General features: G+C 46.4%; 3 protein-coding genes across 8 annotated transcripts in view; 1 reads left to right on the forward strand and 2 right to left on the reverse strand.

The window, feature by feature from the left end:
- Window positions 1-2,021: 2,021 nt before the first annotated feature.
- On the reverse strand, window positions 2,022-16,046 carry LOC108933286 (acetylcholinesterase collagenic tail peptide-like). Its single transcript, XM_018750232.2, has 17 exons — window positions 15,830-16,046; window positions 14,713-14,831; window positions 13,910-14,017; window positions 13,236-13,280; window positions 13,054-13,080; window positions 12,164-12,235; window positions 11,733-11,795; window positions 11,496-11,522; window positions 10,611-10,655; window positions 10,323-10,358; window positions 9,889-9,969; window positions 8,793-8,889; window positions 7,587-7,726; window positions 7,192-7,311; window positions 4,251-4,377; window positions 3,995-4,097; window positions 2,022-3,857 (listed from the first exon to the last, which is right to left on the reverse strand). The coding sequence occupies exons 1-17, from the start codon at window positions 15,924-15,926 to the stop codon at window positions 3,788-3,790; spliced, it is 1,377 nt and encodes a 458-aa protein (XP_018605748.1). The 5' UTR covers window positions 15,927-16,046; the 3' UTR covers window positions 2,022-3,787.
- Window positions 16,047-17,930: 1,884 nt separating this feature from the next.
- On the forward strand, window positions 17,931-22,418 carry btd (biotinidase). Of its 5 annotated transcripts, none has more exons than XM_029248085.1 (4): window positions 17,931-18,209; window positions 19,277-19,545; window positions 19,903-20,052; window positions 20,600-22,418. In XM_029248085.1, exons 2-4 carry the CDS (start codon window positions 19,327-19,329, stop codon window positions 21,773-21,775), a joined length of 1,545 nt encoding a protein of 514 aa, XP_029103918.1. In that variant the 5' UTR covers window positions 17,931-18,209; window positions 19,277-19,326; the 3' UTR covers window positions 21,776-22,418. The 5 variants fall into 5 exon arrangements, with proteins under 5 accessions (XP_029103918.1, XP_018605903.1, XP_018605904.1 ...); XM_018750387.2 differs by having other exon boundaries at window positions 19,280-19,545; XM_018750388.2 differs by having other exon boundaries at window positions 17,931-18,115.
- A 303-nt stretch (window positions 22,419-22,721) lies between these two features.
- The window catches only part of ankrd28a (ankyrin repeat domain 28a), a 30,313-nt gene continuing 29,014 nt past the window's right edge, over window positions 22,722-24,020 (reverse strand). Inside the window, exon 28 of one of the 2 annotated variants that reach the window (XM_018750385.2) lies at window positions 22,722-23,930. In XM_018750385.2, the coding sequence (XP_018605901.1) occupies window positions 23,644-23,930 (287 nt within the window). In that variant the 3' untranslated portion in view covers window positions 22,722-23,643. The remainder of the gene's footprint in view (window positions 23,931-24,020) is intronic. The other variant, XM_018750386.2, reaches the window with a different exon arrangement.

Genomic DNA, 24,020 nt, shown 5'->3' on the forward strand with positions numbered 1-24,020 from the left:
CTTCGGCGGTGCCTCCTCGGCCAGCTTGACACCTACCGACTCGCGGGAACGTGCCGGAGTGTTCCCGGCATACGCGGCCCGGGCGGTGACATTGGCAGCGGAGGCCCTCGATCCAGAACCCTTAACTGACAGTGATGTTTGTGTTTCGTGGATGCGTTCCCATGTCTCGAGTGTACCCAGCATGCCTGGCGTTCCTCGCTATAGGTCAGGGCTTTCCGCTCGGCCTCGTCCGACAGCTGGTTCCTTGCGAGCTTCCTGTCCGATGCGCTGGCCGGACCCCTACCCTCACGGCTGTAATGGGACACCCCGTGACCTGCGCTAAAATAGGCCCCGCCTCCAGTTTTTGTGGAAAAAGTTGGCAGCGGGGGTTTTATTTCTTTGTCCCGTACTCCTGTCGTGTTCAGGGTCACCGCAGAGCCTATGAGCTCAGAAGCCTGGCCTTCGTCTCCTGGACTCCACCCTGGGATTACAGTACCTCCGAATTAGCAGGAGCTCCATTCCACCAGGGGGGTGCGGTGGCGCAGTGGGTTGGACCACAGTCCTGCTTTCCGGTGGGTCTGGGGTTCGAGTCCCGCTTGGGGTGCCTTGCGACGGACTGGCGTGCCGTCCTGGGTGTGTTCCCTCCCCCTCCGACCCTACGCCCTGTGTTACCGGGTAGGCTCCGGTTCCCCATGACCCTGTATGGGACAAGCGGTTCTGACAATGTGTGTGTGTGTGTGTGTGTGTGTCCATTCCACCAAGGGCTTCTTGAAGATGGCGCGTTAACGTAAAGGTGTCTTCAAGGTCCTGTGAGCCCACGAGCTCCAAGCTCATTCTCCATTCCTCTTTTCCAGACTGGTGCTTCTCTATACTTCCGTGTCCTTCAGTAGAACATCAGGCTGGTCCCACCTGAGATTTGAACGGACCGCCTCTGAAAACGTATGACTTATAACATCCACGACCATGTACTGAATTCCATAAAAGCAGCTCTCTCTGCCTCTGCACTTGACGTGTTGCTTGTTGTTCACGAAGGTAATAATTAGACCTTCAGAAGTATAAAAAATCAGTTTCCTCCCAGTCAGATTTCCCAGACTGAGAGTGACTGAGGAACTGATAGAATTAAAATCTGTCCATCTTCCAGTTGGGTATTTTTGCAAGCAAACTTAGTAATGCAATTATGGAGAGAAGTGCGGCCGGCTAATGCGGTTACCAACGAGCGGCGTACCTTATACACATCTTCATCTGTTGCTCTGTCTGTCGGCCACATCTATGACCCAGAGCCCACCCCACCTGGGAGCCTGAAGGCTCAGGGCAGTGCTGCCCACTCCCACTCCCTCGGTGTTCATCAGAGGACCAGAGGAGTGTGCTCGCTACAGAGCCAGATCTGCAGTGCCCTCATCCTGCCCGCATCGGTCTGCTTCTCACGCGCCGGCTGTTTGGAAGAGGATACAAGTGCGCTTCCCCATCATGCACCTCTGTCACCGTCGGTGCCGAGGAAGACTTTCCCTCCATCGGTGTCGTTATCCAGTGATAAGGTCTCTCCATTACTCTGTAACGCATGCTTTATTTCTTCATAACGCCAAGAAACCCCAATAATCGTGAAGCCGGAATTACTGCTTAACCGGTTGCCATTGCACAGCAAGTACAGCTCATTACTCTCAGTGCCTGTGGCTCTGAGTGGGTTTATGTGTAGGTGTGGATCCAGCTCAGTCTGTATGGAATTTGTGTGTTCCCCATGAGTGTGTGCGTGCGTATGAAGGCGCTGGAATGGACTGTTGTCTCAGTCCGGTGTGTACCGTAGTTCACACCTTATGCTTCCAGGATAGGATCCAGACCACTACAACCCTGCACTGGAGAAGTGGTCACTGAAGGTGGAAGGCTAAATGGATGGATGGATTGCTCAACAAGCTGTGTCAAGGGTGCCACGGTGAAATCTATGAGCTTGGATACATTAAAGGTTCGGAGGAGGACATGAGTGACACGGAGCAAATGTTTTTATTCGTCCGCAATACACGTGCACATCCAACACACCTGCATTAGAACAAAGCTTCACGACGCTCCACAAACACTGCTTACCCAACACGCGGACAACGAGCCACACGACTTGCGGACCGAGAGCAACTTTTAAACGAAAACACAGCATGACCCATTTATATAGAGACTCACCGGTAACATATGGGCGTTAAAGCTCGAACAGTCACTTGAGCGTCACTGTTAGTCTGTAGCATTTAAAAAATACAAGCATGCACGCGCACAACGCCAGAAAGAACGCGCAACAGAAATATCCGTACAATGCAGTTCATCACATTTCCCTTTGAACAAGTGGCTGTAAAGAAGACTGTTCTCTACCTTGACCTTGAGTGCACTGAACAAAATATGCAGCTTATATACACCCACACAGTGAGCACTCCTTCACTGCAAGCACAGAAACAACAAGAAGCAGACTCTACGAACCCATTTGCATTACAAACCATCACTGGCTTATTTATTCTATTTACTGACATGGAAAAGGATGGAGGTGGGAGGAAAGTCATCCTGAAGCCCCATCCGCTTCCTGTCTAATAAAAGGTATGAGGTTGGCGATGAGAGCAGTATGCAGACCGGCCATCTGAGGCAGACCTCCCTCCCAGCGGCTCTCCTGAAACCGTGCGGTGCTTTACATCACATAGCAGCAGAAGGCTTTTCCCGCCTTGTTCATAGGTGGCAGTATCGTTTAAGAGCATCAGTAACATAACAGCGCGTAAGCCTTTCGCGTGGATCGCTTCAGTCCCTGAAAAGCCGAGCGCTTTGGCAAGCGCGCTAGATTCACAGTTTCCACGCTCGAGACAGACCGTAGCAGGTGCGAGCACCGCAACGGGTCTCTCGTCTGTGGAGAAGTTCTGTAAGATTGTGCCGGAAGGCTGGAAGGATCACTGCTTGGAAGCTGAGAAAGGTTTTGTTTTGGTCATTTTTTTGAAATGTCGGAAATGCCTTCAGCAATGCCTGACCGTTGTGAGCTCCTGGGGGAAGCCAGCCGTAGAACGGCGTGACACTTTGACTGTCCGTGCATCGTCTTCTGGGCCAGTCAACCTCCCTGGTATTGTACCATCACCTGGCCTTCCGTCACACCGGCAGCCCATCAACAGGAAGTTTCTTACGCAACATGTTCCTCCACGCCCATTTCGAACCGAACGAGCCTCTTCCACATTATAGCAACAATATTACATACCTCACTGTGCACACAAAAATGGAAAAGTGTACAAACTCACTATCTATAGATGTATACATAGCTTATGTTTTTTGCCTTTGATAAGTAATTTTCAGTCTCATGCAGACTTTATAAACACCTACTTCACATTACAGTTAAATTGCACAGCACCCTGGTTTTAGATGATCTGAAGTCTCCCAGAAAACCTGAATATTCCTTTGAACAGTGCTAATGTCGAGGTAATGTACATGTAACACCGCCTCCACCAGTCCTCAGGAGCGACTGGGTGTCTCCTTGCTAGGACCACCCCTTTGGGCCTCTCCTTCCTTTAGGGACAAGTCCTTAGATCTTTACGCAAAGCTCAAAACGGTTGATGGGATGGAGTGGTGAAGTCTTGACAGAATTATTAAGACTGAATGCAGTGGTCCTATGTGGTTTCTGTGAACGAGTAAAAAACAATCCTTCCTCAAGTAAATGCTGTCATCTCAGCAGTCTGGAGGAGGAGTGACAATAAACGGGTTTTTTTTTTTCCATCCATCTTCTTCCTGTTTGCAGTGTTTTTCCGTCACCACGGTTACTGCATCAGTCCACTGGGTGTTTCACCCCTCTCTCCTCAAGATCTCAGGTGAAGTACTTGCAGCTTGTTGAGTCAATAGAACAATCCGCTGTGCACTTCAGTTGCCCAAAAGACCTAAGACATGAGAGGGCAGGTCATCATTACCGTCATCGTCACATCATCATATTCTTAGATTATTTATGTCTTCTCCATCATAATGAACCAACATTTGCTTTTACACAAGACAATGCAAGGAAAAGAGAAAAACATACCCTGGGAGATATGACTGGCATGTGTAAAAGCCAAAGTCCTTCCCATCGCACTCCTCCACACCCTCATAGCGATATCCATCTCCACAGTAGGCCTTTCTGCACTCTGCAGTGATAACAGGCAGAGAAGGGAGCTCAGAAAGACTCAGTTCTGAAACGCTACTGGTCATTTACGTGTCTCACTCTCACGATAGCCTCACACCCATCAGTGACAACACACACAGGCACACGCGGCACCACGGAGAATGGCGTAACTCACTGATGCAGCCGTCCGTGACAACTTTGTTGCCATCGTCACAGTCCTCTCCATTAAGGGCTTGCATCACACCGTCCCCACAGAAGCCCCCCTGATCCGGATCCATCTCCGTGGACTGGAAGGGGGTCAGCTGGAATGGCAGAGTCTTTTACAGAGTTTATAAACGATTCAAGCAGCTGTGGTTCATGACGACTTTTAGAACATCCAGGGTTCGTACAGAGTAAAATGTAAGCACTTTTCAAGCACTTTTAAAGGTCCCTAAATTCATTTATTAAGCACTAGCATTGAATTCGCTGATGTAATATTACATAAACTGATGAAAGCCACCCTTGGTGAGTTTAAACAGCACCTCTTTAACTCAAAGTATCAAGCTACAAGACTGGAACCTTCAGTATGAACACAACTTATATTTAGTTCATATTTGGCACACTTATTTAATTTTGGTTGTATTTTTGTGCATTTGTTGCCACCTGTAGGTTAGATGAGTTTTTTTGTGGGGGGTTGGTACAAAAGTCCAACCTAATTTTCATAGTATGATTTAGAAATATACCGATAAATAAACAGAAGAAAATTTTACCCAACTATTTACTGATCTGCACTGAAATTAAATACATTTTGCACATTTTTCCTGATCATACTAAAGAAGACAAGAAAACACCACTTTGTAATGTTACTGTAAACATTTGTAAAACAATTAAACAGGAACAGAGAAAAAAGAATGCACATTTGACTGTTCAACCCTAAAACAGTCCTGCAAGCTGGTACAACCCAAGACGAAAGTTCATGGAAGTGCTTTCAACTCCTTTAGCTTCTCATCTATTTAACACTCCACACTCTCTAGAGCCTGCTTTTTTTCTTTAGCAGCTCTTCAAAGTCCATTCGACTTTGAAATTAAGCTGAGTTTTCCACATTTCTCTTCCTTCTCTGCACTATGATCAGCAGAGGTGTACAGAACCTCAATATCTTCGGTTATCCTCTTTTTTATTGCTTTTAGTTTTGCTATCTTCTCCATAAGTCCAAAGTAATTCATTTAGGCATATGAATTAATGGAATTTTTTTTACATGTACGTATTAATTAAACATTTGTTTTTTCTGCATTACATGGAATGGTCCCTTGCTACTGCAACTGGACTCTACTTTGCATGTCTACTTCATCATTTAACCACCAAACGGCAGTAAAGAGAACCATCTAGAAAAGCTCTAAGCAGGGAACCCAACTAACATTAATTAATTGTATATTTTAGCTTTCAAGGCACTAATGCTCTGAATCTGAATGTTGTTCTCTATCACACACATACTACTAGGATGACTTAACTACAATAAAACTCTACAGTATAGCAGAAAAACCACAGTTTGTATTTATCATCTTCCAGCCAGTTATGATTAAAATGACAACGAGACATGTTAATGGAAATGGATGCACGCCAGGCGAACAGAGGAGGCAATGAATCAAATTACACGTGACATGCATTTTTTTTTCGAATGCGCCGCAACAGAGAACGCTGCCTCAGGAAATTAAACAAAACCAAAATAAAACATAATGACTGGCTGGCGGTTTTAGTTGTATTTTGAATTACATTTGACATTCTGTAAAACAATAAAGCATTTTCAAAGACATATTCGAACCGTAAAATCACCCCAGCTAAAAACGAGCATTTTCCAAACTTTCAGGGCTCTGTATGAACCCTGCTAAGCTCCAACCCTAACACTAACTCGAACCCAAACCCTAGCCTCAAACCGAACCCTAGCTCTAACACTAACTCTAGCTCGACCACTAACCATAACTCCAACCCTAACCTGAGTTCCACCATTAACCACAGCTCCAACCCTAACCCTAGCTCCACCACTTACCATATCTCCACCCCTAACCCTAACTCCAACCCTAATCTTAGCTCCAACCCTAACCCTAGCTCCACCACTAACCCTAACTCCAACCCTAATCCTAGCTCCAACCCTAATCCTAGCTCCACCACTAACCCTAGCTCCAACCGTAATGCTACCTCCAACCCTAACCTTAGATTTAATCCTAGATCTAACCCTAGCTCCACCAGCAACCATACTTTACTGATTGCACTGAAATTAAATACATTTTGCACATTTTTCCTGATCATACTAAAGAAGACAACAGAACACCACTTTGTAATGTTACTGTAAATATTTTTAAAACAGTTAAACAGGAACAGAGAAAACAGAATGCACATTTCACTTTTCAATGCTAAAACAGTCCTGGAAGTTGATCCAACCCTAGACTACAGTTCATGGAAGTGCTTTCAACTCCTTTAGCTTCTCATCTATTTAACACTCCACACTCTCTAGAGCCTGCTTTTTTTCTTTAGCAGCTCTTCAAAGTCCATTCGACTTTGAAATTAAGCTGAGTTTTCCACATTTCTCTTCCTTCTCTGCACTATGATCAGCAGAGGTGTACAGAACCTCTAGAGCTCTGCAGTATAGCAGAAAAACCATAGTTTGTATTTATCATCTTCCAGTCAGTTATTGTTAAAATGACAGCAAGACATGTTAATGTAGACGGATGCGTGCTAGGCAAACAGAGGGGCCAATAAATCGAATGACATGTGACGTGCTTTTTAATTTTTTTTTTTCTTCTGACGCGTCGCAATAGAGAATGCTGCCTGAGGAAATTAAACAAAACAAAATAAAACATAACGACTGGCTGGCAGTTTTAGTTACATTTTTAATTACATCTGATGTTCTGTAAAAAATCAAGCATTTTCAAGGACATATTCAAAATTCAAGCAAATTTCAAACCTTGAAATCACCCCAATTAAAATCAAGCATTTTTCAAACTTTCAGGGCTCTGTATGAACTCTGAACATCATCCAGGGAAGGTGTCACAATGCATGGTCAAGGTAGAACACCTTATATGGTCAATGTTTTGAACAGACTACTATAGTAATCTATCAGTAAAAGTTGTAGGTTAAAATACCTGGATTGGCAACCATCCATCAATGTCCTTGAAATAAAGAGACCTCTGATCTTTCCGGAAAGCGAGAGCATTGTCAGTGTGAAGACGGTCCAATTCCTCTTCACTGTTCACAACAAATATCTGTCAAAATGAGAGACGCCTCATCACAAGGCTAAAAGCAACACATCGGTGTAATTTAGAAAGGGATCATGCTCGCCACATGTGACAAAATATACTGTAGTCTGCTTATGGACTTTACTTCTCACATACACACACACTGGCCTAGACTGGTCCAGGATTACTGTGCAAAATACTCTAAATTGTGGGATAACTGGATTTGCCCCTGCTGCAGTCCACAAGTAAAAGGAGTTGATGGGGTGATTTTACACTGCTGGTGATGAGGTGCACTCTCTCACCGCAGGTACTTTAGCGTAGTTATTTTGATGGGCATATTCCTCGTACGGTGGGCTGAGGATACTCAGTGGTGTGTTGCAGTTGCACCGACCAGGTGGCCCAGGGCTTCCCTTCTCCCCTTTCTCTCCTACAAGGAACAGTCCTTAAAGAGCACACAAGCACACACACATACACAGAGATACACACACAGAGCCTTGGTGAGACCAGGATGTTCACTGACCCTGGCAATAAATCATGTTAATGTGAGGGCAGTAAGGACCACAATAAACAGATATTCATTACTATTCTTTATTGGACTGTTCACAATCTGTATGATATGAATTCACTTTCAATTTGCAATTCAAAGGATTAAAGCACAGGCCTCAGTGGCCACATGTGATTAGTGATTTTCCACTGCTAGGGAGCTATATATATATATATATATATATATATGTCCATAGTCCCCAACACAGCCAAAGCTCTGGTAATTGCACTTCACAAACAAGATATTACCCACTCTTTTACCTACTGATGACTACATTTTCACAAGAAAGCAAGGCTTTCCAGCCAAAATTTTGGGAAAGTGCTCAGATTGGGAGGGTCTCAAATAAATAGGGGACACATGACATCTGAAACTGGTGAGTCCTCTGTCCCCAAGAGGAATGGTGTTGGGCTTCAGTGTGAGTACAGATGGGCCAAGAACTGCAATTCCATAACTGGTAGGAATTTCGGACAGACGTTTCTCCTCTGTTAGTCGATAAACATGGTGGCGCAATCATGTAATTTAGCAGGAAATGTCAGGAAGACACCAGATGTCTAATGAATTATGTGGTGACAGTGAAATTACTTGTTGCAGCTTAAGGGTTTTTTAGGGACATTACTGTTGATTAATTTTTTTTTCTTTTGTGGAAAAGACCTTCAGAGGTAGATGGTTCTTCCCACAGTGATCTTTGTTGTCTTGGTGCTGTAAACCTACATCAAAGCTCCTCCCCTCTCCCCTGTATCCTTCAAGCAGGTGATAGCCATTAATGTTGACCCTAAATCTCATTGGTGTAACCACATTGCTGTCCTTATGACATGTCCTGACCTCCTCAAACTGGCCAGAGGGTTTAACACTGACCATACATCTCACAAACACCTTACAACCCATCACAGTGGCACTGACCTCATGACCACTAAAGTGAACCAGGAGACAGCAGGTTCAGAAGATGTTCAAGATATGCTCTTACCTGACCCAGGTTGGCCTGGGGGTCCTGGGTGGCCAGTGGGACCTGGGGGACCTGCAGGGCCCATAGCACCTTTGGCACCGGGCTCTCCCTTCATACCCTACATGAAAAGCACAATGACTTTCACACAAAAACACTCAACCTCCAGGTTTTGCATAGAATAATACCAAATACTACCGTCAACTCAGACCTCTGAGCTACTGCCCCATGAGGGATCACCATCCATGGAGAGAGACATGTAGCACACTCTCCACCCCAGCGCAACAGGTTCCACATTTCTCCACCCCTTCCTATGGACGTAAGCTCAAATCAACGCTCAGCCCCCCTTGGATTGAAAATGTAGCTCAACGCCTTTCAACTCCAGTTTCTGTCTGAATCCTCAACTCCATCCAATAGGCAATACACTGTATTTTCTCCATCGGTTGGTATCTTTAACCCACCTCTCCCCACTGGGGAGTATCTCCCTTCCCTCCAACCCCCGCAGATCCACCCAACTCCCAGCTTGAATGTGAAACTGGAGCTGCTCCAGAAAAAGCACTTTTCCCATGTAACGCAATAACTTCGCCGAAGAGGGACCTGAAACGGATGCACGTCGACGCACGTGATCACACAACATTTGACTCCAAAAGCAACTAACTTGACGCTGAAAGAGCGGACTCACAAGCTGGGAGTTGGCCGAGGTAAAGCAGATAAAGAACAGGAGGTTTGAGTCTTAAAATGGAAGTGTAAGGGATGTGTCTCACTGAATTAGCCTGGGCAGGGAGGAGTAGCGCTCCACCAGGCTTAAAGCCTTCTCCACAACACACTCAAGAACCCCATTACCAAAAAAGCAGCTGCTGATTAATGCTAACATGGCCGTCAGTGAATAGTGTTTACATGTATTTGTACACAGTGACCCACCAGGGTGTACTCTGCCTCATGCCCTGTGCATCCAAGAGAGGCTCTGGAGCACTGCAACCCTGCATTGAACAACTGGCTATTGACAATGAACTGAATGGATGAGTATTTTTACAAGGGAAAAATGTATATAACTATCACCTTTAAGCACTACACTCCAAACACTGATGCCTGTATTAGCAAATACACCTGCTTTGCTCACCTGTTTGCCCCTCTTGCCTGGTCGCCCTGTGGGACCCCTGTTTCCTGAGACTCCAGCCTCTCCCTTTGGGCCCATCTCGCCCTGAGAGAGAGGGGGGGAAGGAACACACACACACACACATTGTCTGAAACTGCTTGTCCCAAGCAGGGTCGCGGCAAGTTGCAGCCTAACCCGACAACACAGGGCGCAAGGCCGGAGGGGGAGGGGACACATCCAGGACGGGACGCCAGTCCGTCGCAAGGCACCCCAAGCGGGACACGAACCATAGACCCACCGGAGAGCAGGACCCAGTCAAACCCGCTGCACCACCGCACCCCCCAGGGAAGGAACACACACGACTAAATATACCTCTCATTAAAGTACAAATATGCTAGTGATACTCTCACTGTTATATTAATAGCAATGGCAGTAAATAAAGTTGGAAGATCATTCACCTTCTGCCCAAGCATTCCAGGAAGACCAATGTTACCCTAAAGAGAAAAGAAAGTTACATGATATTTGCATCTAGAGCTGCACAAAAGGCATGCCGTAAACACCGGTTCCGCCCCACTCCTTTCTAGATTACATGAATTTACAACGAACAAAACAATTTCCGGCCGAACAGCGCAGTAATCACATTCTCAGAAAGTGGTAGGCAGACATTCCTCTAAACAAAGCTTGTAGAGTCATATTCATGGATGCTGGGGGCTGTTAGAAGACAAATGTGACAACAGCTAACCTACCTTGTCCCCCTTGCGCCCAACTTCGCCCCTTTCACCCCGAGATCCCTAAAAGAAAGAGAACAGAGAAATAAAATAAATATAAAGCGGACTGCTACTATCTACGTCCTTCTATGCTCTTTCAGCCTTTGTTTCTATGGCAGGGAGAAATTATGAGAGCTGTCTCTGTAACCTATTCTGTAATCAGTTAGAGTCATACCCCAGGATGCATCCATTCAGGGAGAGTCTGACTTCATCAGGAGTTTTATTTATTGCCCCTGTTTCAGCTTAGAGGTCTTTTACAAAGACCCAATCTGGATTTTGTGGGTTTCCTGACACCTGAAGTTCTCAAGTGGGTTCTTGACCATTAGCCTTTGTTTGCTAGTTTCACCTGTTGTAATCCCAATAATCATGGACCCGTCTGGACTGTCCAAACCTCGTCCACTCCACTGAAATAAACACTATGAATGTGTGCTTTGTTTCTGAGCATTCATGCAGGTCACGGAGTGTAAAAGGTGCCAAAGAGCTAAAGAAGCACAGGTGAAAATAAAGGAAGATTATTTCAAAAATAGAGGATTAAGGAGTAATACATGAAGGGAAGCCGTCTACTTAGGTTGTGTTATGACAACTAATATTAACTACTGAAGTAATTGTGCCTATTTTATGGGGTTTGGTGATTAATGGATGTCAGTTTTGGGATCGGAACATTAACCATTGAAACATCTAGTAATCTTTGATTCATAAGAATTCACCATGGAGACTTTTACAAGAACAATTTAGTTTTGTAAGATGGGGGAAGACTATTAGACCTGTAGGACACTTTTTTGTTTTGTGTGTTGTGGGGGGGGGGGGTACTTTCAGAGTTTAAACAACAAGGTGAAGGGTATTTCAAAGAAGCAAAGCGCTGACCTTCTCTCCTTTGTATCCTGGGAGACCCTGAGGAAGTACAACAGGCATCATTAGTAACCCTTGTTTCATCTTCTACTTTAACGTTTTAACAGTTTCACCCAAGGATGCACTAGAACGGCCACAAAGAAAAGCACAAGAGTGAAGAAGAAGAGATAACAGCTTGTTTTGGAAATACTGCACCCTGTTTGAGAAGTATGTCACACTATTGCTCGTTATTGCTTCAATGGGCTCACAGACCTTGTGCCCCACTGGTCCTCGTGCCCCAGGCAGCCCCAGTACTCCAGGGTCCCCCTTCTCACCCTGCAAAGCCAACAGGGCACCGATCAATGGCGATGGCTTGAGATACCCGTAGGAAGAGACCAGAACTGAGTGGGTGGTTATAACCAGGTGTGTCGGCACTGAGCCTGCCCGACTGAGTGGTGGAGAGACTAAGAAATGGGAGTCGCATTCTTCTGTGTGTAGCAGCAAGTTGAATTTATCCCTCATTTATCTGACGGATACTTCAGAGGACAGAAATACAATTTTTGGACACGGGACAAAAGAAGCCATTACCCCTGTATGTGTTCCCATATTTTGTGTCTACGGCATTGAGCACAAGTTAATATATGCCAGCGTGACAGAATTCAAGAGTTGAACATAATTTGCACTATTAAAAATGACTTACTCACTTTGGGCCCCTTTGGTCCTGGCCATCCTGCTGGTCCCTGACGCCCTGGGAGACCTGGCGGACCGGTCCGACCCTGCCAGAAACCAAGAGAACCAAATGCTAGGTTTTCCACCTGGACCAGAAGCTGCAGCAGTACTTCACTTCTACCCGGCCAGAAGTAAGGAGACAATGGACTAAGCTGGAAATGAAGCAAAAGCCAACCTAAACGTCTAGTGAGAAAACACCAAAACAGACATCCAAATAGAAGGCTCAGCATTTTGCTTGGAGAAGGCAGGTGTGTTTGCCTTGGTGTCGACAGCAGGGCTATTACAGCGGCTGCATTTCCCAGAAAGGGGTGAGGAATGTGAGAGACGCTCGACCCGAATGCGCTCTAACAAGGGCAGCGGCTCAGCTCTCTCTAATTAAACGATGGCCTGCGAAGGGGCAGGAGCTGCTGTATGTGGAACAACAGTGATTCATGGCACCGCACATGTAGCTGCACTCAAGGAAATTACAGCACGACAGCAGGCGGCTCCTAGGGAATCTGAGCCACAAACTGTGCATGAATGGGCCCCACCTGTCTCAATACTAACAACCCCTGGATGGTCAAGAGACTCAAGGAAAAGCAAGGATATTATTTATACTCCAAGGCTTCACTTTTTTCAGGAGATATGAGGACCAACAGGTCCCCTCCACCTTCTCTCTCATCTATCCCTCACCTCGTGATTTTTGATCAGAAATATCTCAGCCTGTCCTGGGATCCAAGCTTGGGCTTTCGCTGAAATACACAACATGGAGCCTGCCGAGAGTGTTTTTAGGCTAGAGGGCTGCTAGAGGCACAGCGGTTCTTCAGCTGCTATTATTGCAAACCCACTTACAGGGGAAAATTGGATGAGCGAACGAAGCCCTCACCTTTGATCCTGGCCGGCCAATTTCTCCCTGGCAAAAAAGGAGGGAGAAAAACAGCAGTTTCCACATTAACTGCTGGTGTGCCGTCAAGCAGGTAAGTATTAAGTAAACACTGCCACGACATGGGTTTCACACAAAAGCAACATACTGTTTGACCTTTGACCTCATTTGAAAGGGTGGCTCACCTTTTCTCCCTTCGGTCCCATTACCCCCGGAATTCCAACGGGACCCTAAAAACACAAAAATTTGCACTGAAAACAGTCAATCAGCATTTTGCCCATTGTAAACAACATTCTGAAATGCTGGATGACTGCAGGATTATTAAAACTGGGGAATTGATATGACAGAGCCTGAGTCGTCCAAATTTACACACAAGCTCATATACAGGCTTTACAGAACTCGGGACCTCAGCCGCAAACACACACACGCACACACACACGTTGGCTGAAGCCGCTTGTTCCAAGGGGGGGTGGTGGCAAGCGGGAGCCTAGCCTGGCAACACAGGGCGTAGGGCTGGAGGGGGACGGCACAGAACCAGGACAGGATGCCAGTTCGTCACAAGGCACCCCAAGCGGGACTCGAACCCCAGACCTGCCAGAGAGCAGGATCCAGCCAAGCCCGCTGCACCACCGCACCCCCCAGCTGCAAACAGCTCAAGGATATTTCTAAGAATGGTGACGGAGATGCAGTGGCAGTGGAAAAATGCTATTTCTGTCTCCTGTCAAAGGGGGTGATGAGGGGCTCCTGGGCTGCAGGGCTGGTGTAATCCCCAAATCACTGGCAGCGGTAGAGCCCTCCCCCACAACACAGCACTTACAGACACATCTCCTACAAACACGGCTCAATAGAGGTTCTCTACCTGGGGGCCGGGGGGGCCTGCAGGCCCAGGAGGGCCAGGGGCACAACTGGGGACCTCAGGATTCTTGTTATCCTTCTTGTCTCCTCCTGACATGCTGGGGGGCTCATTCTGAACCAAAATAATCAAAACAACCAGTCCAGGAGAGAGAAAATGAACACGTGTATGAAGAGCACAGCACCATCAATACTGAAATCAGTCATCAGGAGACAACAGTGGTTTACGGCAAACAGCACAGAACAGATGTGTTTTTATTTACATTATTTTTGGACTATGCTCTTGGCCAAGTGTGCCATTATAGGGCACTGGAGTTCTCACATGTAACACCAAAAAAATCTGCCTCCTCTGCAAAATTAAAAAAAGAATAATGGACAGGCTGAGAAATACAGGAAATTGACAATGTGATTATAACAGGGAAAATTACATTTTGTGCTCTAATAAACTCCATTCATGTGGAACCAAAAGTTTGTGCATCTGAATTATATTCAGGAATGCAGACATAAACAAAAATGTGAAAGAACAGAAAGACTATTATAAAGCCACAACTCTAAGCAATTTATCTAAGATACATTAACACTTCTGATACACAGACAAGCGTAGCAATTCATAATGATAATGTCTTAAAGGTGCTATGATTTGAAGGGGTCAAACCAAGGTGTGCAACTCAACAGGTCCCCATTCTACTTATAATAAGTAATAATAAATGTCTTTATGGAGAAATACCTCACTCCACTGTAAAAAAGCTCATTGTGAAATGAGGGGAAGTCACTGGATCAATGACCAAATATGTCACGACTGTCACTCACATGGTTGTGTTTCTGCCACAGCAGGGGAGGGGGTGGGAACAATGGGGGCGGGGGTGGAGCCAGCAAACAGCAGGGGTCGAACCCCTTCTTCTGATCCAAGGATGCGAGGGCTTGATAAACTTGATAAAGTATAAAAATACTTTAGAGTACTGCCTTGATAAAGCCTTTATAGAAATAAGAAGAGTTATCGCACAGTTTTGCAGCGGAATTCGTGTAACATCACAATTAGAAAGGAGTAAGTTTTATTTACAGAAGACACACATTTAAAAGACAGGTACACTAGACTAAATACGCAGACAGACCGGGAAATACACTTTATATAGCGATCCATTTTAAAAATGATAGATAGGGCATCTTCCTGTATCTTTAGCTTCCAACCGGTGCAACAAATGGAAAATCTTCATTTTTATTAATTTGCTACGCTGCTGAAAATACTGAGAAGTTAAGCACCGTTACAATATACGGGGGTTTCAAATTCCCATTACACATACAACCGAAAGATTCGGCACAGAAAATTCTGGCCTTCCAAAACCACGAAAGAGCGGAAGAGATGTTATATGAGCCCAACGTTACACCTGTGGCTAAAGGGCTTCGTGCTGAAACGGAAAGCCGGCCCATCAGCACCCATCAGCATGGCCAAGGCCCACATGCAGCGGAACACACGTGTGTGCGTCGAAAACAGGGAGACGCTGTGCACCCACGCTAGTCAGTGCAGTACCATCTGCCTTAGAAGATATGGCAGCCCCGGGGGATGCGGGGCGACAGGGAGACACGGCCCGGTCGGCGGATGTTTACCGTCCAAGCATCCAAATGTTCCGTGACACCGTGTGTGTGTGTATGTGTGTGAGAGACAGAGGGAGAGAGAGAGAGAGTGGGAAATGCTATTCATAGCAACAAAATGACTGCACGGTCTGCCCATTTAAATATGTCACAAGAGATGAGAATTGTGGATATTGGCAGCAGAATGTAGAAAACACTGGGGAGAAAACAGCACCAGCATCATGCAGAATCACCGCCAGCATCCACCCATGCACGTAAATGGCACACGCACACGGATGCATACGCTCTATTACGGACCGATACGGCGGTGTGACAGCGAGCGAGAGCGCGGTCCTACCTGCTGAGAGGGGCAGGATATTCTGCACGAAGGAGGCTTGCGAGAGCACATAGCAGAACAGGGTGTGCAGGCAGAGGCTAAGAGCGAGGAGCACCATGCTGCTCAGGTGGTGGGTGTGTGCGTGTGCCGCGCTCCCAGCTCGTGGCTGTGTCTCCGCTCTGCAAATCGCAAGTCCCCCCTGCCCATCCCCATCCCACCACTCCCCCCCCCAGCCGCTCGCTCTGCTCTCCTTCCTCCCTCTCTCCCTCCCTCTCGAGGTCCCTGTGCCTTTAGGAAGCAGGAATGCCGGCCGCAGCACGCGGCATGCCACCCTGGACCAGACGGAGCTATAATTACATGGGTGGCCCGTCAGCTGCCCCGTGTGCCAATATTAGACTGTCTTCCTACTGCACTTCGCTTTTGTTTTTCTCAGCCTCCAGTAAACAGAGGGAACGCACAGCCGACATGCGTGCATCTCTCACCTGCACCCCTCCCTTCCTGCTAACGTACATTACTTAATATGGGTGGAAACTGCAACAGAACTATTATCCTGTCTATATTTTGAGAAATGTTTACATCAGGATTTCTTTACAAGCCTTATACTATACACGTGCATCACCGTGGACAGAGGCATCAGTCAAATAAGTAAGTAAATAATTAAATAGCATATATTTCAGTTTTTGTGGAATGTTGTTACGTGGTACTGTATGATTTCCAGGGGAGCGTGGTGGTGCAGCGGGTTTGGCCGGGTCCTGCTCTCTGCTGGTTCTGGGGTTCGAGTCCTGCTTGGGGTGCCTTGCAATGGACTGGTGTCCCGTCCTGGGTGTGTCCCCTCCCCCTCCGGCCTTACGCCCTGTGTTACCGGGTAGGCTCCGGTTCCCTGCGACCCTGTATGGGACGAGCGGTTCCGGAGCTCAATAGAGAGGACCAATTCCAGTTGTGATTAAAACCAATTTACAATAACCATCTTGTTCATTTACTGTTTGAATTTTCAAATTCAAATGACAAAAGCTTGCTTTAAAACAAATAAATGGTTTACATGATACGAAACAGGAAGTTTTCTTGCAGCGTTTTCACCCTTTTGAGGGAAAATAACCAGCACACAGCCTGGGGACTCTACTTATCCATAACCGGATTAATTAACAGACTAATTAATGGGGAAATCGCAACCGAGCTTATTCTCTACGCTTGAGTCATCTGCCATCACCAGGACAGGTCAAGCGCCATGACCCCTGTTCACCTGCCGTTACACTCCTGGTCCACACCACTCTGGAGATGAGCTGGATCCAGAGCTCACACTGGGTCAGTACTTCTCACTGGAGCACCAGAACCCTTCTTTAAAAATCACACTTTCCACTTCAGTTTCCTAAAATCTACAAAGTGTAATACTGTTTAATTAGTATCATTAAAATCTATATTTCTTAACCCCATTAGCAATCATGTTAAACTGATTTGGCAGTCATTCCAAACATGAAAGAATAAAATAAAGTATTTACAGTATTTATAATTAGTGTTCAAAAGACAAGCAGAAATTTATTACAGACCAACACTACCTATTGCACTGAAGTCACGTGACACCGGACTTAACCTGGGGTCAAAGGGCGCCCCCTACGGGCTGACACTCGTCGGCTCCCCCAGCACCACCATTCGGTACCTTCAGGGCTCTTCGTGGAACCATTTCGACCAGTCATTTTTCAAAACGAAACAATGAGTTTATGCCAATAAATAAGTTTCTTTAAAACTCTGTTTCACCTAACAGAAAAGCAATAAACGACACATACCCTTTTCACGAAAAGTCACAGAATATTATTTTGCGTTTTTCGTTTTCATGCTGAAATCCAAATATAAAACTGATTTTTAAAAATCATCCTGTCTCTTACTAGTTAATTAGGTCACCAATTTAAAACTATTAATTTCCGGGACCGCAGAGACTGCGCACGCGCGCTGTCCGGAAGTGAACGCTTCCCACGTTTTTGTGTACCGTACTTCACTTCCTTGGGCTCAGCCGCGCTTTGCGGAACGTTAACGTGGAGCGCCGTATCGAGCCCAGAAGGGTCCACAGTACGATCGCTTGAAAAAAGAAAAAGAAAAAGAAAAAAAAAAAAAAAAAAAAAAAAAAAAAAAAAAAAAAAAAAAAAAAAAAAAACCTGGCAAGGCGAGCAGCCAATCACAGAGCTCACTCGCCTTGCCACGTGAGAATTTCGGCCAACCAACGTCCGATAGCCGACTACGCGGTCTACGGGCCGTGTAATTCATTAAACCGACTTTAATGAAAAAGAAGGCAGATCTTTAAACTGCATCGAGCTAGTAAGTTAATATTATGTAGTGCGCGTTATAAAATAATATATAATTATAGCATAAGGCAGCTAAGTGAATTCACTGGGAGTTAGCGACGTTTTCAGTAAGTAAGGTTACAACGATGCTGTGTGCGCACTGACTCTGTTGTCTCGTGAAAAACGCTGGGAGAAATAATCCAAATCACCTCCTCTCACTCACGTCCCCTAAACAGTAAAAAAGAAATTATTCTAATTTGTTCTTCACTCTTTCCTCGAAAGGTTACTGTTTTCCCGCGAACCCGCTACACAGGAGTGTCGTTTACCCCGTCGCTGGGGGTCTGACAGGGCGCCTCGCGAGAGAATATGTTGTTGTATATGAAGAATTACATCATGTATTTATCTGATCGCTGATGCTCTTCTCCAGTATAAGGTTACAATTATTTCACACGTTATACAGCTGGATAATTTTGCTGCAACAGTGGGTAAGTACCTTGCTCAGGGTACTACAGGAGGGGGGAATCGAACCTGCTACCTTTGGAGCCAAAGGCAACGTTCTAACCACTGCGCCCCCCACTGGTCCCCCTGACAGCCTGTAGAATCAGAACCAGGATTTGAGCTGTGACCAGGACAGGCAATGCACACGAATATAAAGGCAAGCCAAAGAGAGGATACGCACTGGAATTCTGGGTAAATTGCAGGGGTTGGGTGACGGGTTTTTATGACAGGAATTTACCAGATCTCGGGTTTTCCGGTTTAAATATTGATGCGAACGTCTTGATAGTGCCAGACAGAGCATCTTGAAATGTTCGATTTGTATACGAAGCTACTTATACTTTTGACCATTTATACAGCCAGGTAATTTTTTTTTTACTAAAGCAGTTCGGTGTGTCTGGAGGGTATTTCTGAGCAAGTGGGGGTTTTTGGGTCCTTTGAGTTCAGCACTAACCATTACGCCACCTAGTGGTTAAATTGGAGAAGGTGGTCATTACATCAGATGTGGCTGGTATTAAGGAAGGGACAGAGGTGTTCCTACAGGAGGATGAAGGATTAACGGACCACTGAGACTCAGCCACCGCGCATCAGCGGTTCAGACGAAGCTAACCTCTCGCTCTCCGCGGACCGCTGGACCCTAATCGTTCTCAGTCAGCTGAATGATCTCCAGGCATAGCTGTTACTGCTCTTTCTGCTCCAGCAGGTCCGTCCTTTCGATTCCTTTGGCCAAACGTTCCTGCTGAACCTTTGATGGCTTCCCATATCTTGGGCGATTCCTCAGCCGTCCTCTGGCTGTGCCACGTGCTTTTGGCGCAGGCGCTGGGCCGGACCTACATGGCGGCCGTGTACGAGCACAGAGCGGTGCTGAACCCGAACCCCGGGCAGCCGTTGGGGCGCCAGTTTGCCCTGGAGCACATGTGGCAGAACTTGGATGTGTTTGAGGAGCAGGCCGCCGCCGCCGCCAAACAGGTGAGTCCCACCGTCACAGCGGACTTTCATTTTAGTCTCTTTACTAGTGAACTCTAATATTAAAGCTCAGTTCTTGTCCGGATTTTTTTTGTTAAATGTACTACATGTTCATACTTCATGTTCACCATATGATTGTTTTTTTTTATATATACTTCTCAAGCAATATGAACTTGTACGGTAAAAGCTGCCCTTCTGGCTCAAAGCAACGACTTATTTTTTTTTTTGCTCATAGTAAATCCTGTAGCCTTTTGAAACTGGTACTGCTGTATACAGTAGGCTCACAAAATACTCTGTTGTGTGATGACCCTGCTGTGTCCTGCACACGTGACAGGATGTACCGCGTTGTCCCCTCTATAGGGAGCACAGATAATTGTGTTTCCCGAGGATGGCATTCATGGCTTTAACTACACCAGGGAATCCATTGCTGGCTACCTGGAGACGGTGCCGGACCCCACTGCTGTGAGGTGGAGCCCCTGTTCCGAGCCAGAGCGGGTCCCGCACACCGAGGTACGCTCCCCTTTCAGTGGCCCTTTCCCTCACCTGGAAACCTCCCAATCGATCAACTCCCCCTGTGCAATTCTGTCTGAGGATTTGCTATTTCTCAGCGCTGCTAAATAAAGGCAAACTGACAGTCTGCTTGAGGCTATCAAAACCAGCTACATGTCAGAAGCATTATGTAGGTTTAACATAGGAATCCTGTTTCTCAAAGGTTTTGCCATCTTTATGTCTTGGCAGGCAGTGCGTTTCTCTCCTGTGTTGTAGCTAAAGTTGAGCAAAAGTCAGAAATACTGGAGTCATGGGTTGAACATGGATGAGGAAGACATTTGTGGAAGGGAAACACAGCTAAGGGTAAACACTAAAGCAGATAAGATGGCACAGATTGTCTTTTAGATAATGTTATAATGTTCTGCTGTACATAAGTCAATCGCTTCCTGTACACGACAGGCCTGATTAGAATTTTTCCAAAATACCAAAGATTAAATCAAAGTGTAATTTAAACATTTTTTTTAAAACTTTAGTGCTCTTGGCATTCCCAAGTGTTTTACTGCTCAAGGTTCTACGGCGACTAAGCTGCATGGCCAAGAAGAACGCTATCTATGTGGTAGCCAATATGCCCGATCGCCAGGACTGCGATATCCTGAACGATGCTCGCTGCCCCCTGGATGGCCGATACCAGTTTAACACCGACGTGGTGTTCGACACCAGCGGCACCATCGTGGCCAGGTACCACAAGCAGAACCTCTACTTTGAGGCCGCGTTTGACACACCTCCAGAATGTGAGCACGTCACATTCGACACCCCCTTTGCCGGGAGGTTCGGGGTCTTCACCTGTTTTGACATCCTGTTCTATGAACCAGCAGTTTCCCTTGTAGAAAAATTGGGCGTGAGGCAGCTGGTGTACCCCACAGCCTGGATGAACCAGCTTCCCCTGCTGGCAGCTGTGCAGTTCCAGCGTGCTTTCTCCCACGCGGCTGGTGTCACTCTGCTAGCCGCCAACGTCCGAGCAGCTGGTCTGGGCATGACAGGAAGTGGCATATTCACTCCCTGGCAGGAGGTGTATCAGCACAACACGGAGAATGAGGATGGCAGGCTGCTGGTGAGTGAAGTCCCTGTACTGGATCACGAAGAGATCAACCACCGCCGTGGTCGCGGTTGGCCATTGGAGCCCTTCTCTGGGCAGGAGCTCCTGCAGCCTCAGTTCTGCCAGGAGGAGGCCCGGGAGTGCAGGGAGGACCCTAACCAAAGGCCAGCCTCTTACAGCAGCACATCCACGGCTCTCATGATGTATGACAACTTCACCGTAGCGCCCTTAGAAGGTCCAGAGGGCAATCTAATGGTGTGTGACAAGCTGCTCTGCTGCCACCTCCTGTACCGTAGGACTTATGAACCCAATGAGCTCTATGTTCTGGGTGTTTTCAGCGGCCTGCATGTTGTCCATGGAACGTACCACTTGGAGGTGTGTGCGTTGGTTCGATGTGCAGGCTCCACTCTTGCCAGCTGCGGGGGTGAGACTGACCATGCCAGCACCCGTATAGACTTCCACCTCCAGGGCAACTTCAGCACCCGGCACGTGTTCCCCAGCTTGCTAGGGAGCGGCATGCAGCTCGATCGCCCAGACAGACATGGACAGAAAGGAGGCAAAGTCTTCATGAGCCGGACAGGAATGCGGAGCGGGCTGGTAACAGCCTCCTTGTATGGCAGAGTATATGAGAAAGACAACAAGTCTTAGGAAAAAGTGTAAACCAGCTTAGATGTACAAGTAGTATATGAATCTGAGTCAGTAAGACACAATTAAATGGCCCTGTCCTTTCACCTCCTGTATGTACCATCTTCATGGCATTAAATGAGTCTGTGTGCCAAAACTAGTGCTACTACAATGATCCCTTATCAAAATGAATCTCCTACATGACACAGCAAACCTATTGCAACATACAAATGATGACAAAGGAAAAAAAATTACATAACCCACTTCAGGATTTTATTGTCCATAAAATATACAAGAATCCCAGATGTACTGAAAGAGCGCAGGTAGGTATAGGAATCCAAGCAGTCACTAGTTCCTATGTACATGCTATTTTCATCCCTTCAAAAGTAGGAGGGAAAAAAAAAAAAAAAAAAAACGCGCTTTTGTGCACACGCACGCACACACCATCCTGTAATTTCTTAAAATCAGATACATTGTACAGAAATCCAGTTTAAAATAGTTTTGAAATAAGATTTTAATTCACACACACAAACAAGTGGGTTCACCAACTGAAAATGAACAAATGGTAAGAGCAAAGACGGAGCGTTCAAGGATCGCACGTGTGCCGCCCTACCACTGGTACACACTCCCCGGGTTCTTCACTGCTGGCGGCTACTGGCCCTGGTACAACAGTGCTCTGCACAGACATAGTGTTACTTTTCGAACCGTTCTAGTGTTGGGAGGGCACGCACCCAGCAGCTAACGCGATCCACGTTGCTAACTGGATGCTCAAATCAGATCAGATCAATCTGGTGAAAACCCAACGGCACAAAGCCGTACAATAAGAGGTTCTCTGTGGAAGGTGCCACAGAAATTTTTTTTTTTTTTTTTTTTTTTTAATTTTTATTTTAAACATTTTCCTAAGGTACAACAATTCTGCACATTTAAATCATACTCCACAATGGAAGCAGTGAGTCAAGGCCTCTGCCCCCTTCTACCTTTGATCTCCAGAAGGCACGTGAAGAGATGAAAGTAACGTACAGCTATCGCAATGGAGAACGTAAAAGAAAAACAATCATTTATTTCATACAGAAACAATGCACTGGCGAGGGACAGCTTTCTGCATTCGGCCACTGCACCTACGAGTTGAGTGTCCTCTCGGTCCCCAACAGCGATCGCATGAGCAGTACAAACATAGTGAGTTTGTAAAGTCTGGACTTTTGTGTAAAAACCCTGACGGCACCACATTAGCTGGTCTCAAAATCATATGTAAGAAATGCATGGAAAGCCCGTCATATTAAAATTTTGTCCCAAAAATAACTTTTTTTCCCTCCACAGAATTAAACTGAGGCAGGAAAGTGCGTCTTGAATCTGCAAATATGCTGTGACAGTGACATCAGTACTTTGCCATTCATTGCAATAAATTAACGTTGGCTGACACCTTTTTCTTTTTCATCCATTTGTTTGAAGTCAGTCCAATTGAAATCCGATTCACACTAACAATGGGCTTGAAAAGCCTCTGCAGCTCTTGGTCCCTTTGGCCTCATTTTCTTCAAGTGCTCATATCCCACACGCTGGGTTATTGCCGGAGAGAAGTCAGTGATAGCCCAATTTGAAAGTAGTCGGCGTTTTTATTAAACTTTAAAACTTTTCTTTCACTCAAAAAGGAAAAAAGGGAGGGGAGAAAAAACAGTTAAGGGGAGGATGCTGAAATGGCTTGTGATGCTGCCGATGAGGAGACAAACCACACGTAGCTGAAAGGGGGAAGAAGTGTGGGCCAGCCCCTGCATCTCTTGCCATCTACCCCGCTCTTTAAGGCTCCTGAGTCTTCGGCACACCTGGCTGAAGGGCTTGGCTCCCCCAGGCGGGCCCGAGTGATTAAGATGGGGTGGGGGAGGGGGCGATGTGGGTCTTCAGTAGGTCTCCGAGTCAGAGTCGTTGAGCTCGTCGTCGGGGGCGTAGAAGCCGTCCTCACGGGTAACGTTGTTGAAGCTGCAGTAGGAACCATGTGTGCTCCTCAGCACGGGCAGGCTATCCAGGGTCACTGCCTTGGAGGGGCTGCAGTAATGGTTGGTGGCGTTGAAGCTCAAGTTGGGGATTGTTGTGCTGCTGGGTGACACAGGCATCATGGTGGCCAGGATGAGGGCCAGACAGTCTGCCACATCTTTGTTGGGTGCACACGCCAAGGCAGGGGTGTAACCTACGAAAACAAACAGGGTTTGTCTTCTCCGATATCTAAACAAGCACAAACGGCACAATCTTGGGAATGCTAGCTTTGTTGGTGCCACCT

Source organism: Scleropages formosus, chromosome 23 (assembly GCF_900964775.1).
Source record: "Scleropages formosus chromosome 23, fSclFor1.1, whole genome shotgun sequence".
NCBI classification, from domain to species: domain Eukaryota; kingdom Metazoa; phylum Chordata; class Actinopteri; order Osteoglossiformes; family Osteoglossidae; genus Scleropages; species Scleropages formosus.

Bases quoted from the DNA above. Each gene is read 5' to 3' on its own strand.
- LOC108933286 (XM_018750232.2), bottom strand. From the start codon at position 15,926: ATGGTGCTCCTCGCTCTTAGCCTCTGCCTGCACACCCTGTTCTGCTAT. The intron at 14,832-15,829 runs GTAGGACCGCGC...TACTTTATCAAG, and splicing joins TATCCTGCCCCTCTCAGCAG to TTTATCAAGCCCTCGCATCC. The intron at 9,970-10,322 runs GTGAATGATCTT...CCTCTCTCTCAG, and splicing joins CTGGAATGCTTGGGCAGAAG to GGCGAGATGGGCCCAAAGGG.
- btd (XM_029248085.1), top strand. From the start codon at position 19,327: ATGGCTTCCCATATCTTGGGCGATTCCTCAGCCGTCCTCTGGCTGTGC. The intron at 19,546-19,902 runs GTGAGTCCCACC...TCCCCTCTATAG, and splicing joins CCGCCGCCGCCGCCAAACAG to GGAGCACAGATAATTGTGTT. The intron at 20,053-20,599 runs GTACGCTCCCCT...TTACTGCTCAAG, and splicing joins AGCGGGTCCCGCACACCGAG to GTTCTACGGCGACTAAGCTG.